Here is a 17,033-nt window from a genome sequence, read left to right on the forward strand (position 1 = left end):
AACCTGAGATTCTACTTCACACCAGTCAGATTGGCTAAGATCAAAAACTCAGGTGGCAGAAGATACTGGTGAGGATGTGGAGAAAGAGGAACGCTCCTCCATTATTGGTGGTATTACAAGCTGGTATAACCAATCTGGAAATCAGTTTGGTGGTTCCTCAGAAAATTGGACACAGTACTACCTGAGTAGCCAGCTATATCACTCCAAGGCATATAACCAGAAGATGTTCCAACATGTAATAAGGACACAGGCTCCATTATGTTCATAGGAGCCATTTATACAGTAGTCAGAAGCCAGAAAGAACACAGACGTCCCTCAACAGAGAAATGGATACAGGAAATTTGGTACATGTATACAATGGAATACTACTCAACTATTAGAAACAATTACTTCATGAAATTCATAGGCAAATCAATGGGTCTAGAAAATATAATCCTGAGTAACATCACTCAGTCACAAAAGAACACACATGGTATCTACACACTTCAAAAGCTTGGAATATCCATGATACTTCTCACGGACCACATGAAGCTCAAGAGGAAGGAAAACCAAAGAGTGGAAGTAGAGGGTGGGAGGGATTTGGGAGGAAGAGAAGAGGAGGAGGAGGAGGGGAAAGGGAAAGAATCAGGTATGGGTAGAGATAGAGGAGATGTACAGAGTGTCAGGAAATTGAAAAGAGGTGTGTAGTAATGGGAGATGGAGACTAGGGTAGCAACCATAAAGTTCCAGATGCCACGAAAGCAAGAGCCTCACAGGACCCCACAGGGATATCATTAGCTGAAATACCACAAAAAGGGAGGGAGAACCTAACATGACCATATCCAGAGGCATGGCTCCCTGGTTGAGGGATGGGGACACCCAACCATCTCTAAAATTTTAACCCAAAATTGTTCCTATTCAAAGAAAATACAGGGACAAAGAGTGGAGCAGAGTCTGGAGGAAAGGCCATCCAGAGACTTTCCCACCTATGGATCCATCACACATGCAGACACCAAACCCAGACCCTACTGATGATGCCAAGAAGTGCTTGCTGACAGGAGCCTGATATAGCTGTCTCCTGAGAGCCTCTGCCGGATCCTGACCAACATAGATGCAGATGCTCACAGTCAACCATTGAAATGAGAACATGGACCACAATAGAGGAGTTAGGGGAAGGACTGAAGGAGCTGAAGGGGTCTTATCTGGTATCAATGTGAGAGGAGTTCCTTGGTCCTGTGAAGGCTTGATGCCCCCAGTGTAGAGGAATGCTAGGGGCTTAGGCAGAAGTAGTTAGGTCGGTGGGGTAGCACCCTCATAGAAGCAAGGTAATGGGGAATGGGATAGGGGGTTTGCAGAGAGGAAACTGAGAAAGGGGATAATATTTGAAAAAAAAAGAAATAAAATAGCCAATTAAAACATTTGGTTGAACTCTTTTAATTATGCTTCAACTGAAAATATCACATAGTACAGCTTAAAAACAAATATTATTTTATAGAAAGTGTTACAAAAAATATTCATATTCAATTACAATGATTGTTATCAATGCAAGTAACAAATTCACATAATAAATTATCTGAGGGTGATTTAAATTTGAGACAGGATTGTCTAGAGGACCTAGTGGAAACTTCTCATGAAGAATTAGACAGTCAGAGAGAGCAGAAATCACAGCAAAGGCAGGGAGTAAAGGGAAAACACTCGACCATGGAATGCTAAAGAAGGCATTGTGAAGAGAAACACAGAAGTCTGACTCTCTTCACCTTCATGTGGACATGGATTTTGATGGATCTCATTGCCAAATCTAAGTGCACTCTTCAAATTTTAAAAATTAGAGACACAGTGAACTTGATGTTCACAGTGAGGACTCAGCTGGGTTAAGAGAGATTTAACAGTCTTCTTTTGAGAAATTTTATTTGTTTAGTAAAAAATTTACGTAAAAAAACTATCACTTCATATATTCTTTATAACCTGAAGAAATTAATAAGGACTAGGATTATAAAGTGTTTCTATTTAAGTCTTAAACATTGAGAAGGGTGTTCTAAAAGAATATTTGCTAGATGTAACATTTGTGTACTCATTATACATTTCAGTGGGTAAAGAAATACAGCCCTTCCTTGTATTTCCATTTGCCTTCTAAAGGAGAGTTTGTCAACAATAGGAGAAGTTCTCTACCACAGAATACTTACAAGGAGTCCCATGAAAAGGAGATGGTAAATCCCTAAGTAACACAGCTTCAGAAATGCTACATTCAGTATTAGTATGACAAGACCCATTTCTCTCAACTTTTACAAAAATTATTGTCCTAATTAAACAATTGAAGATGAGATAACAAACTGAATAAAGGTTGTAAAAATGGTCCACACGGATAAGAAAAAGTATTTCCATCAAAACCATTTTTGTCTGATCAAGCAGTTGTCAGCTGCAGCTCTGAACAGTTTCCAGTTCTTCAGGGTGTTCTGAAGAACTCTTATTTCCACTTTGTTCCTCCTCAGGGGTGTCTTGCATGGCTCTCTGCAGAAGTAGCTTGAGAGTCTTCCGCCTGAACCTTCGGTGCCTAATGGAGCCAACAAGGAAATAAATGATGGGGTTCATACAGCTGTTAACACAGGATAGGAATAGTATCTCAAGATAAAAATTACAAATTTCAACATAATAAAAATTGCTAATCCACTGATAGAGTATCCAATAGATCCCAAAGGGAAGACCAAAGATCAGGAAGACCAAGACTGTGAGTGTAATAGTCACATACAGCCTGGTCATAGGAATTCGCTGTGAGCCACAGAAGATCCTGACAAGCAGGGTGAGGCTAGACCCACAGAGAACACCAAAAAAAACAACTGACCATATATTAGTGATAACATCAAATGTTTCACACCAATAAGAGTCAAAGCTATTAAACAGTAAGCCACATGCCTTCCCTTCCAGGAGACCCAACAATAAGGACATAACCCAAAGCACAAAACATGTGATAGCTGATGTGTGTCTTGGACGTTTACAGCGATACCAAATGGGCCATATTACAGACAAGCAGCGCTCAATGCTAATGGTGCTGAGAATGCTCAGACCTGAAAGATAAGCAAATATTGGCACAACATAAAGAACCAAAGGGATGTTGATGTCAATTGAGTAGAAGATATAAAAGGCAATAAGAAGACAAATTACAAACTGAGAGCACAGGTAAAGAAAGTCAGCCATAGCCAGGTTGAGAATGTAGACAGTGAAGGCATTCGTGTGCATACGGATGCCCAGGAACCACAGCACTATGGCATTTAGTCCCATCCCAACCAGGGAAATGATGATGGAAAGCAAAATCATGGCTTGGTTCCTGGTGACACAAACTGAAGTATCGATGTAGTAGCTTCCATTCAGCACTGTGATGTTCGTTTTCCAGGCTGAGGTGCTTAGATTCTTGATTAGGAAATCTCCACTCATGTTCCTGAAACATCAACAAAATAAAAATACATGAGCACATGCTATGGACTCTCTGATGCAAGTACATGCAGCTATGTGGTAATGCCTGACCTGGTTCATAAGAAAGAGAAACAGGATTCTAGAAATTAAGTAATTCATTTCTACCAGTATTTCTAGATCCTTTACTAATTTAATTTTCTGGAGCATTAATTTAAATGCACTTGGTATTTATTTGGAATCTCTATAATCTACTACTTTTAATGGTATGAGAGTAGTTGATGACCTCCATATAGACACTCAGTGTCTCAGGCTGTGTCAGAATGAAACAGAACTCTGAACCTAACTTTCTTTTTTTCATAAAGATGGTTCTTTTCTGCTTCAGAAACTCAGAAGCCAGAAGCACGACCAACAGCTGCTCCTATTCTGGTCAGGGGGCAAGCCATCAAATGGAAAAAAAAATAAAAATTATTAATGGCAGTCATGAATGGAATGCCAAGTCATAATAAGACCAGTTTGAAAGAACCAGACGTTTATGCTAGTGTGACTCAGTCTCCATTTCAGATTTGAAACTTGAAAGAAGAAAAGTCTTAGAGGACTTTAAGCACTTTTCTGTTGTCTGTTACTATATCACAAGTATACATATCTCTACTGAGACACAGTGGGTAATTGAGAATCTTCACTGATTATTATTATTCACAAATTATATACTCTATATGTATGTATGTAAGTATATGTATGTATATATACATATATACATATCACATACGTTACATGTGATACATATAAGATAGATAAGATGGATGTCACACATATATAATATATTATATACCATATGTAAGATATATGTGATAATTATTCAAAAATGAATACCTTAATTAATAAATGCAACAGTCGCTACAAATTTAGATTAAATGTTTTTACAAATATTTTAGAGCAGGTTTAGTACCTTAAAGCATATAGAAAATATCATTTCTGATGGTCCTTTCAGATGAAGTTCTAATGTGTTTCAAAGAATGGCTTATGCTGCAATATGGCCAATGATTGACTTCATCATTCCCCAATGGCAAGATTGTGGACCTAGGAGTGTTTCAGACCAGGGTGTAGGTATTGGTTCTGAGATTAACTGAATTTCTAAGACTCTTGAAAAACAAAAAAGCAAATTTGGAGAAAAATAAAATGAAGGAAAATGTAACAATGCTAAATAGTGGCCACTGTGACAAAGATACAACTACAGAGCAAGAGAGCACTTAATAGGAAAAAAAATCTATCAGACATGGTAGCTTACTTAAGGAATATCTGACTCTAGAAGGTGGGTCAGGAAGATTTCATTGAGTTCAAGGATAGTCTAAGCTAGAATTCATAATTTTACTTAATCTATAAAAATATAGGGATATTACACTAAATATAAGGACATCCCAACAAATGCAGAGGCATTACAAATGGACATGCTAAAAAATGAACCTATAGATAACAAAAATGTGATGACCAGTGTCTGAAGTAAATGACACATAAAGAATACTGATCTGAAAGGCTGCATGAACATGAGAGGATTTACTTGCAAAGGAAAACCTATCTGCAAAACAACACAGTTCTGCGTAAATGTCTTTGACTGGGAAAATCAGGGAAAGATAACATTCCACATCAGGAAAGAATCTAACTGCAAAAATCAAGTGATATACCCATCCTGATAGAAACCACATTCCTTGGGTCTATTCTACATATCAGGCTATATACCCAACCTGGATCTTTGTATCAACTCAGATTTCTATGATAGTTTGAAACTCTCCTGCTCTGGAAATTTTTTCTTTTCAATTCTCCAAAGTATGTATTTCATGACTCACCTGGGGACTCCTCCAAAATGGTGAACAAAACCTTATATCAAAAGAAATAACCAAGAACTATACTTAAGATGCTTGGGTCATATCATCAAACTAAAAATATATATATATGAAAAATAAAAACAATACATCTCTCCCTAAAGATCAGGAATTCTAGAGTATGTATCACCAGTAAGAATAATTTAAATGAAGTTCAGGACACAGGGTTCAAAGGAACAAATACAAGCATATTCAGGAGTTCATCGAATTCAAAGAGGACTTGAATAACCACCTGAATGAACATAGAGGAAACAGGAATAAATACCAGAATAAAGTGAAAAAATACAATTTTCTAGTTACCCATACAGCAGAAGATTATTGTCAAAAAAACATAAATATCTCAACGAGTAAAAGATCAAGTAGCAGTCCAATCAAGGAAAGAAATATAGATTTGAACAGACATATACCCAAAGAAGAATTATGAATATCTGCTAACATTTTGAAAAGTGATTATTGGGGCCATCAAGAAATTGTAAATTTCCATGAGTGTCTATCTTGTCTCAATAAGAATGAATATTACTAAGACTCTAAAGAACAAGAAATAATGATAAGGATATGGGAAAAGAGGAACACTAGAACACTACTTCACTCTTCTTGGTAAGAATGCAACCTGGTGCTACCACTATAGAAATTAGTATGTGGATTCCTCAGAAAATGAGATAGATCTGTTACAGTACCTGTACTGGCTTGTTTTGTGTGAACTTGACATAAGCTGGAGTCATTAAAAAGGAATAGCATCAATTGAGAAAATGTATCCTTAAGATCAGACTGTACACAAGTCTGTAGGTCATTTCCTTAGTTAGCAATTGATGGGGAGAACCTAGACTATTATGGGTGGAGCTGTCTCTGGGTGACTGGTTCTAGCGTCTATAATTAAGCAGATTGAAAAAGCCATAAGGAGCATACCAATAAGCAGACTCTTCGGTAGACTCTCATCAGCTCCTGCCCTCAGGTTCCAGCCCTGCTTGAATTACTGTCTTAACTTCCTTTGCTGATGGATGAACTGTGATACAGAAGCATAAAGCAAAAAAAAAAAAAAAAAAAAAAAAAATTCCCTGTCCTAAATAACTTTTGTAATAGTATTTCAACACAGCAACAGTAACCCTAAATAAGATAATACCTGACTATATATGTGTTGGAATATATCCTAAATACTTTATATCCTATTAAAAACAACCTTACATTATTAACATTAATTCTTGTTCTATTCACAATAACTAGAATAGAAAATAGCCTAGATATTAATCAACTGATGACTGAGCAAATAAATATTACACACACACACACACACACACACACACACACACACACAATGGGACATTTTTCAAATAGAAAATAAATTTTTGTGAAGTTTTCATGTAATCTATATTTTCATGCTATCATGGAAAAAAATTATGTTCAGAGAAAAACCTTAGGAACATCAAATAGGAAAATACCAACTATTCTCCATCTGTGAATCCTAGCTTCAAATCTCTATGTTTTTGTCATCTATGATTATTCAAAATACCTTGCCAGATGTATATGTGTGTGTATGTCTGTATACATATATATTTATGTATATGTACATATGTAACATATATTTATATAATATATGTGTGTGTATCAGGGAGTGTCCAGAGAGCTCCCAAAACAATTATACTCTTGTTATTTCTTTTCATTTCAAATAATAATTACATGTTCAGACCATATTACTCAAGACACTGCACACTTTTAGTATACAAATTACATAGAACAAGCTGGTCCTGGGGGATGAGACAAGCTTACTTCCTGTTGGGTAACTTTTATAGTCCCAGATAGTGCTGTAAAGGCTCCTATGGGACTAAAAATATCTATGGTCAATGGAGTTAAGGTTGCTTTCTGGTTGTATTTGAAGCAAATCCATAGAGGAAATACTTGTCTTATGCTTAAAATAAGATATAAACTGAATTTACATTTCATTGAGCTATTCTCTGGATATAATATTTATACCTCTGTATGGACACTGCACTCAGCCTTCACCAGAGAAAATTCTGTTTTTAAGAAAATACTTGTAAGAGATTCATGGCAGCATAAGATATTGAGGATAATTAGTGTTTCAGTGCTTAGTCCTAAGAACGTTATTTATACCATCCTCTATGAGGATCAGGTAACATTGCAGGAAAAAAATCAGAAAGAATGTAAGAGCAAGAAACATAAAGAGAAGAGTTCAAAAATGGCATATCCTTGCCAAGGCATGCTCATTCCAGTCACTGACTCAGAGTAGTTGGGAATACCCACACACATTATAACAAAATCTGTTCCCATCAATAGCCAGGCATTGATGGAGGGTAGATTCTGGGAGGGCTGCCTCAGGAAGTTGACTAACAACAAATTCAAGGAGAGGAGAAATAATTTCTTTCAATCAGGTTCCCACTAGTAATCAAATCAAGTGCCAGTAGATATAATGATTCGCTCACCTGGCATACAAAATAAATTTTATAAAACGGCATTAAATATCATGATCTCAAAAAAAGGAACTGGAATAAGGAGAGATTGACAGAGATAAGAGGGATATTTGATAGAACTAGACAGAGTAATCAGTATACTGTATGCTTAAATCAAATTTTCAAAAAACAAAATTGATCAATATTTAATGTCTGGGGCAGAACACAGGTACATTGCTATCACAGCAACAGCCAGCTCTAGGTTCAGATAGAGCTCCACACTACATGTTCTTTATTTGGATTATAGATAGGTTAAACACATCATGTAACTTTCCCATCATTGATAAGTTGAAATTACTTGAGTTCCTCATAGTCACTTAATTTTAGAGTAGCTGTTGCCTACTGAGACTGAAATGCACAAAGGAATGGAAACTTTCCCTTGCAGAAAACACAGGTAACTGAGGGACTGACATAACTGGGATTTTAAAAACAGTGCCTATACAGATACACTTGCTAAGTCAAGGAAAGGGACAGAATTACAGCTCAGCAGCAGTCTGAGTAGTTGGGATGACAGCAGAATTTGGGAAAGCACACGAAGAAGACATTGCCTTGGTTCAGTCTTCCATCAACCTAGTCTACAAACCTACAATGCTGTCGTGAGGAATTTTGTGGGTCCTTCTGCAGAAACACATGATACTTTTTTGATTTTCCACCTCAAGATGTAGTTATATGTTCACAGACAATGAAATATAGATGATAGTTTGGAAAGAAGGTCTCAAAAGGCATCTTACCTTTGCTCTATTCTTCTTATGGGAAGTGTTAAACTGGTCTGTGACAAAGAGAAGAGTCCTCTGAGTCAGTTGTCAATATGAATATGTTCTAGCATATAGACTGCTGATAAACTGATGCTTGAGGAATAATATTCAAAAGAGGAAGAAAGTTCTGTGGTTTCCTGTACTTGGACTCCTTTGAGTCATGCTCTTCATGAGACTCTTCTGAACATTTAGACTGGTTCCTATACCCTGTCCTTTGATCATAAGAACTCTATGGTCCCTCTTCCCACTTAGTGTTTGTTTGTGTTTTTTTTTTAACTTCTTGCATCTAGAAGGTGAGCAATGCCAAATAATGTGAGCCAGTGCTATAGCTTTTTCAGACATGACATGTTTGGAAAGCTAGAAAATTATGGCACAATAAACATAAGGATAATGATCAAATCTGATGAATTTGCAGAATAATGACTTGAAAATATCAGGCAGGAGTCTCAGGTTTGAAACTAGAAGCATCCCATAGGTCAGAACCTCAGCCAGGGGAAGGATTTCAGGAATGTGTAGCCTGCAGGCTCCTGGAACATCATCCTACTGCTAAGATGACCAGGAATGAGGCCAACTAAGCACTAAGCAACAGAGTCTTTAAAAAGAACTAAAGGTATGGTCTGCAGGAGTGCTGGATAAACATGCTTCTGCAAAGGTAGTAATGAAGGAAACCAAAAAGGCAACAGAAATGAATAAACCTTTGATTTAAAAAAATGAATAAACCAACTAGATTAGGGAGGGAGACAAAAAGGAAAAAGATCAAGACCAAAAAAAAATGTATTTAGTTGCAGTGAGTAGTGAATAGTAATGGGGAGTGACTGGCTTTGGAGAAAACAGGAGAGAAAGGAGCCATGTCTGCTTGATCTCAGAGCTATAGCTTCTTGGTAATTCCTGCCTCACTATTTTGTGATGCTAAATACTTTTATAAACTATTTTGAAAAGGCAAATTTAGTAGCTATATGACATTTCAAATTTTAAAAAAGATATTCTTTGTATATGGATTTCCATGTACATTGGTAAAAGGGATGCTTTTATAAATATTCATGCATATGAGTGTGCATGCTAGTGAAGACCAGAGTTCAATATTTGGGGTATTTCGCTAACCCTTTGCACTTTATATCTTGAATCAGGAGTCCCCACTTGAAGCCATAACTTACTTGTTGAGCTATTCTTTACTCTCTTTTCCAATGTCTCCCATGTGCTGATAAAATAGGCAGACTACCAATTGGCATTAATATGGGGGATGAGCGTTTAAAGGCAGACTCTCACAATTGCACAGAGGATGGTTTCCTCTCTGAACCATCTCCCAAATCTAGTTAGTAACATTTTTATGGAGGGAGAAGTCTCACTTCACTGTATCTAAATATAAATGACATTTTGTTTTGTTTTGTTTTGTTTTGTTTTGTTTTGTTTTGTTTTGTTTTTCAAGACAGGGTTTCTCTGGAAAGCATTTTGTAGACCAGGTTGGCCTCGAACTCAGAAATCCACCTGCCTCTGCCTCCCAAGTGCTGGGATTAAAGGCGTGTGCCACCACGCCCGGCTTTAAAAATGACTTTTTTTTTTTTAAAGATTTATTTATTTATTATATGTAAGTACACTGTATCTGTCTTCAGACACTCCAGAAGAGGGAGTCAGATCTCCTTACGGATGGTTGTGAGCCACCATGTGGTTGCTGGGATTTGAACTCCAGACCTTTGGAAGAGCAGTCGGGTGCTCTTACCCACTGAGCCATCTCACCAGCCCTAAAAATGACTTTTAAGAAATGGGATTAATTACTGGGTTGATGAGTTTATTTGTATTAGGTTGATTGTGTGGGTGGTTGTGTGGGTGAGTGGTTGGTTGGATGGCTGGTTGTTTAGTGTTTGGCTGGTTGACTGGCTGGCTTGTTAGTCTTGTGGTTGGATGCTTATTTGCCTGAATGTTTAGTTGGTTGGTTGAGTGGCTTGTTAGTTAGTTTATTCTTTGGTTGTGTGGTTGGTTGTTCAATATTTGGTTGACTTTCATTAACCAGGAAACAGTAAAATATGAATTACAATATGATTTGGTTGTTTGCATTTTCAGCTTTATATTCCCTAAGATAAAGTGATTAATTTCTTATTCTAAAACATGATACATACTAAGTGGCAGCTTAAATTCAACTACAGTATTTACTCTGCCTAAAATATTTTAAACTACTTGTATCCCCACACGATATTTTGGTAGGTTGCTTACTTAGAAAACCTGTTTCTTCTCTCATTGATGTCCCACAAGGCCATTCTCTGCTATATATGTGACTACAGACATGGGTCCATCCATGTGCTCAATGCCCCAGTGTAGGGGAATGTGAGGATGGGGAAGCAGGAGTGGGTAAGTTAGTGAGCAGGGAGAAGGGGGATGGGATGAGGGTTTTTCAGAGGGGAAATGAGGAAAAGGAATAAAATTTGCAATGTAAATAAAGAAAACATCTCATTTTAAAATGTAAAAAAAAAAAAAAAGAAAGAAAACCTGTTTCTTGATCTTCATTCTGTCAAGATTGGATGATCTCTGTAGTGCCCTTGGTGGTGGCATTACAAGCTGCTATTTTTTGTTAAAGGGATATGAAAGAAAATATGAGTTTATGTTATATATGATATAAACCTGTGGACCTGTGAGACATGTAAACTCTTATCTGAAGTGGAAGTTTCTGGTTGTGTACTCTGATGCCAGACCACATGATTTCTGGTAATCCGAAGAGCACCTGTTGTTTCCACTGGAGTGCTTTTGCCCTTGATACAGGGAAACAAAAACAGCTGAGCAATTCTATCCCCTGTATCAACATGAATCTCCTTTTCCACATAGGTCATGATTTTTGTTTCTTCTTTGCTATCCCCATCTACTATACTTTGAATAGAATTGAATAAGCACCTGAAATAACACAAAGAAAACATAAATACCTGACTGAAATAAAATCAAAACAATTCACCAATTATACAAACAGCATAAATTTTGTGTCTGGAAAACACAAAAGATCTCAAAGAGTAAAACATCAGGAACAAAAGCAATGAAATAACTAGATGAACCATAGATTTGAACAGACATATCCTCATACAAGAAGTATAAATATCTGATAATATATTGAAAAATGTATACCACATCGCCACCTGAAATCAGTGATCAGCACAATGACTTGCCAACACACAGCTCTGTCTGCTTTTGGTGAGGCCCACTCCAATGTGGGACTTACAGAGGTTAACAGGTCAGTTAACACCAGACACAACCAGATGGTGAAAGGCAAGAACAAAAATATCATCAACAGAAGCCAATGCAATATGGCACCATCAGAACCCAGCTTTTCTACTACAGCCAGACATGAGTACCCTAAAACACCTGAAGATCAAGACTGTGACCTTAAATCTCAAGTCATGAATATGAGAGAAGTCTTTAACAAAGATATAAATAAATCCCTTAGTGAAATAAGGAAAACACAGTGAAACAGGTAGAAGCTCTTAAGGAGGAAAAAAACAAGTACCTCAAATAAATACAGGAAAATAAAATAAATAGGTGAACGAAATGAATAAAATGGTCCAAAACCTAAAACTGGAAATAGAAGAAATAAAGAAACCAATAATGGAGGTAGTTATGGAGATTGAAAGAGCTAAGAAATAGAACGGGTACTACAGTTGCAAGCATTGCCAACAGAATGCTAGAGATTGAAGAAAGAATCTTAAGCATAGAACTATCATAGAAGAAATTGATATGCCTGTCAAACAAATGTCAAATGTAAAAATTTCCTAACATAGAGAAAATGTGGGACACTAAAAAAGACCAAATCTATAAATGATAGGGGTAGAAGAGAGTGAAAATTTCCAGGGTCAGAAAATATCTTCAACAAAATTATAGAAGAAAACTTTCTTTCATTAGATATTTTCTTTATTTACATTTCCAATGTTATCCTCTTTCCTGTTTTCTCCTTGAAACCCCCATATCCCCATCCCCCCTAGACCTGCTCACCAACACATCTACTCCCACTTCCATATCTGGGCATTGTCCTACCCTAGAGCATTGAGCCTTCATAGGAACAAGGGCTTTGCCTTCCAATGATGTTCAACAAGGCCATCCTCTGCTACATATGCAACTGAAGCCATGGGTCCCTCCTTGTGTACTCTTTGGTTAATGGTCTAGTTCCAGGGAGCTCTGGGGGTACTAGTTGGTTAATATAGTTGTTCCTCCTATAGGGTTGAAAACCCCTTTGACTCCTTCACGCCTTACCCTAACTCCACCATTGGGGACCTGGTGATCAATCCAATGGTTGGCTGTGGGCATGCACCTATTTTTGTCAGGCACTGATAGGGCCTCTCAGGAGACAGCTCTATCAGGCTCCTGTCAACAAGAACTTGTTGGCATCCACAATAGTGTGTGGGTTTGGTAACTGTGTATGGGATGAATCCACAGATGGGGGAGTCTCTGGATGGCCTTTCCTGCAGTCTCTGCTCCACACTTTGTGTCTGTATATCCTCCCATGGGTATTTTGTTCCCCTTCTAAGAAGGACCAAAGTATTCACACTTCCTTCCTCCTTCTTCTTTAGCTTCATGTGGTCTGTGAATTGTATTTCGGTATTCGGAGGTTCTGGTCTAATATCCACTTATCATTGAGTTCATACCATGTGTGTTCTATTTTGATTGGGTTACCTCACTCAGGATTATATTTTCTAGTTCCATCCATTTGCCTAAGAATTTCATGAAGTAATTCTTTTTAATTGCTGAGTATACTCCATTGTATAAATGTGCCATATTTTCTGTATCCACTCCTCTATTGAGGGACATCTGGATTCATCCCACTTCTGACTATTATAAATAAGGATGCTATGAACATAATGACATGTGTGTCCTTATTACATGTTGAAGAATCTTCTGGGTATATGCCCAGGAGTGGTATAGCTGGGTCCTCAGATACTACTATGTCTAATTTTCTGAGGAAAGACGAAACTGATTTCCAGAGTGGTTGTACAGATTACAATCCCACCACCAGTGTGGGAGTGTTCATCTTTCTCCACGGCCATTCTGACTGGTGTGAGGTGGAATCTCAGGGTTGTCTTAAATTGTATTTCCCTGATGACTAAGAATATTGAACATTTTTAGGTGCTTCTCAGCCATTTGAGATTCCTCAATTAAGAATTCTTTGTTTAGCTCTGTACCTCATTTTTAATAGGATTATCTGGTTCTCTGGAATATAACTTATTTAATTCTTTATATAGTGAACATTACCCCTCTATTGGATGTAGGGTTGGTAAAGTTTTTTTCCAATCTGTTGGTTGCTGGGTTGTACTATTAACAGTATCCTTTGCCTTATAGAAAGAAGCTTTGCAATTTTATAAGGTCCCATTTGTCAATTCTTGATATTAGAGCATATGCTACATATATTTTGTTCAAGAAATTTTCCCCTGTGCCCACGTGGTCGAAGCTCCTCCCCACTTTCTCTTCTGTTGGTTTCAGTGTATCTGGTTTGGTATGGGGGTCCTTGATCCACTTGGGCTTGAGCTTTGTGATAAGGAGATAAGAATGGATTGGTTTGCATTCTTTACAGGCTGACAGCCAGTTGAACCAGTAACATTTGTTGAAAATACTCTTTTTCCACTAGATGGTTTTAGCTCTTTTGTCATAGATCAGGTGACCATAGGTATGTAGGTTCATTTCTGGGTCTTCAATTCTATTCCATTGGTGTGCCTGTATATCACTGCACCAATACTAGGCAGTTTTATCACAATTGCTCTGTAGTACAGCTTGAGGTCAGGGATGGTAATGCCCCAAGAATTTTACTGTTGAGAATAGTTTTCACTATCTTGGGTAATTTATTATTCCAAATGAATTTGAGAATTGCTCTTTCTAACTCTATGAAGACTTGAGTTGGAATTTTGATGGGGATTGAATTGAATCTGTAGGTAGCTTTTGGCAAGATGGTCATTTTTACTATATTAATGCTGCCATCCCATGAGCATGGGAGATCTTTTCATCTTTAGAGGTCTTAAATTTCTTTCTTCACAGACTTGAAGTTCTTATACAGATCTTTCACTTGTTCAGTTAGAGACACACCAAGCTATTGTATGTTATTTGTGACTATTGTGAAGAGTGTTGCTTCCCTAATTTCTTTCTCAGTCTTTTTATCCTTTGAGTAGAGGAAGGCCATTGATTTGTTTGAGTTAAGTTTATATCCAGCCACTTTGCTGAAGTTGTTAATAAGGTTTAGAAATTCTCTGGTAGAATTTTTTAGTACACTTAAGCATATTACCATATCATTCACAAACAGTGATATTTTGACTTCTTTTCTAATTTTCATTCCTTTTACCTTCTTTTGTTGTCTACTTGCTTTGGCTAGGACTTTGATTACTACATTGAATACTTAACAAGAAAGTGGGCAGTCTTGTTTAGTCCCTGATTTTACTAAGATTGCTTCAAGTTTCTCTCCATTTAGTTTGATGTTGCCTACTGGTTTGCTGTGTGTTGCTTTTATTATGTTTAGGTATGGGCTTTGAATTCCTGATCTTTCGAAGACTTATATCATGAAGGGGTGTTGGATTTGTCAAATCCTTTCTTAGTATCTAATGAAATGATCATGTGTTTTTTTTTTTTTAGTTTGTATATGTGCTGGATTAGGTTGATAGATTTTGTTTAACACTTGTATGTGCTGTCTAGACAAATCTATCAACCTAATCCATATATTGAACCATCCCTCCATCCCTGGAATGAAGCCTACTTGATCATGATGGATGATGGTTTTGATGTGTTCTTGGATTCAGTTTGTAAGAAACTTATAGAGTATTTTGCATCAATATCCATAAGGGAAATAGGTCTGAAGTTCTCTTTCTTTGTTGGGTCTTTGTGTGCTTAGGTACCAGAGTAATCGTGGCTTTACAAAATGAATTCAGTAGTGTTCCTTCTGTTTCTATTTTGTGGAATAGTTTGAACAGTATTGGTATTAGGTCTTCTTTGAGGTCTGATAGGATTCTGCACTGAACCCATCTGATCCTGGGCTGCTTTGATTTTTTGTTTCTTTGTTTGTTTTTCAGTTTGGGGGGTTTTGTGGGGAGACTATTAATGACTTTCTATTTCTTTAGAGGTTATGGGACAGTTTAGATGGTAGATCTTTGTTTAACGTTGGTACATGCTGTCTAGAAAATGATCCATTTCATCCAGATTTTCCAGTTTTGTTGAGTATAGGCTTTTGTATTAGGATCTGATAATTTGGGGGATTTCCTTAGTTTCTCTTGTTATGTCTCCCATTTCATTTCTGATTTTGTTAATTTGGATATTGTCTCTGTGTCCTCTGGTTAGTCTGGCTAAGGGTTCATTTATCTTATTGATTTTCTCAAGGAATCAGCTCCTGATTTGGTTGATTCTTTGTATACTTCTTTGTATAGTTTCTATTTGGTTGATTTCAGCTGAGTTTGAATAATTCCTGCTATCTACTCCTCTTGAGCTTTCAGATGTGTTGTCAAGCTTCTAGTGTATGCTCTCTCCAGTTCCTTTTTGGAGGCACTCGGAGCTATGAGCTTTCCTCTTAGCACTTCTTTCATTGTGCCCCATAAGTTTGGGTATATTGTGCCTTCATTTTCATTAAATTCTAAATAGTTTTCAATTTCTTTCTTTATTTGTTCCTTGACCAAGTTATTATTGAGTAGAGAATTGTTCAGCTTCTATGTGTATGTGGGCTTTCTGTTGTTTTGGATATTATTGAAAACCAGCCTTAGTCTGTGATGATCTGATAGGATGCATGGGATTGATTCAATCTTCTTATATCTGCTTAAGCCTGTTTTGTGACTGATTATATGGTCAGTTTTGGAGAAGGTACCATGAGTTGCTTATAAGAAAGTTTATTCTTTTGTTTTAGGATGAAATGTCCTATAGATATTAGTTAAATCCATTTTGTTAATAACCTCTGTTAGTTTCCCTGTGTCTCTGCTTAGTTTAGGTTACCATGATCTGTCCGTTAATGAGAGTGGGTTGTTGAAGTCTCCCATTATTGTTGTGTGAGGTACAACATGTGCTTTGAGCTTTAGTACAGTTTCTTTTATGAATGTGTGTACCGATGGCCACCAGGGAGGGCTCTGAATGACAGAGCAGGTGAGGGAGACATCTTGTGTCCCAGATCCCTCAGAGACCAGTCTGCACAGATGAGAGTGCTGACTGCAGAGGCAACACAGCTTTTGGGACAGGCCCTGTTTTGGGCTTCAGAGGTCCAGGCACCTTCCCCACCAGAGGAGAGGTGACTACTCAGGAGGGCTCTGACCAACAAAGCAGGTGAGGGAGCCATCTTGTGTCCCAGATCCCTCTGAGACCAGTCTGTGCAGGTCAGCTCGCAGACTGCGGAGGGTGAGTGAGTCAACTACAAAGAGACACAGCTTCTGGAACAGGCAAAAGTAACACAGCTTGTGGGACAGACCCCCCATTTTGGGCTCCAGACATCCAGGCACATTCCCCACCAGAAGAGAGGTGACCACTTGGGAGGATTCTGACCACTGGAGCAGATGAGAGAGCCATCTTGTGTCCTGGGTCCATCAAATAACAGTCTGTGCAGGTAAGGGCACAGCCTGCAGAGGCAA

General features: G+C 37.6%; 1 protein-coding gene across 1 annotated transcript; it reads right to left on the reverse strand.

The window, feature by feature from the left end:
- Window positions 1-1,397: 1,397 nt before the first annotated feature.
- Window positions 1,398-8,519, reverse strand: Mrgprb2 (MAS-related GPR, member B2). The gene is made up of 2 exons (NM_175531.4): window positions 8,458-8,519; window positions 1,398-3,412 (listed from the first exon to the last, which is right to left on the reverse strand). Exon 2 carries the CDS (start codon window positions 3,406-3,408, stop codon window positions 2,392-2,394), a length of 1,017 nt encoding a protein of 338 aa, NP_780740.2. The 5' UTR covers window positions 3,409-3,412; window positions 8,458-8,519; the 3' UTR covers window positions 1,398-2,391.
- Between the last annotated feature and the right edge of the window lie 8,514 nt (window positions 8,520-17,033).

The sequence above is a fragment of the Mus musculus genome, chromosome 7, assembly GCF_000001635.26.
Source record: "Mus musculus strain C57BL/6J chromosome 7, GRCm38.p6 C57BL/6J".
In the NCBI taxonomy this organism is placed as follows: Eukaryota; Metazoa; Chordata; class Mammalia; order Rodentia; family Muridae; genus Mus; species Mus musculus.

What these genes read in the sequence shown, in the direction of transcription:
- Mrgprb2 (NM_175531.4), bottom strand. Translation starts at nt 3,408, where the DNA reads ATGAGTGGAGATTTCCTAATCAAGAATCTAAGCACCTCAGCCTGGAAA.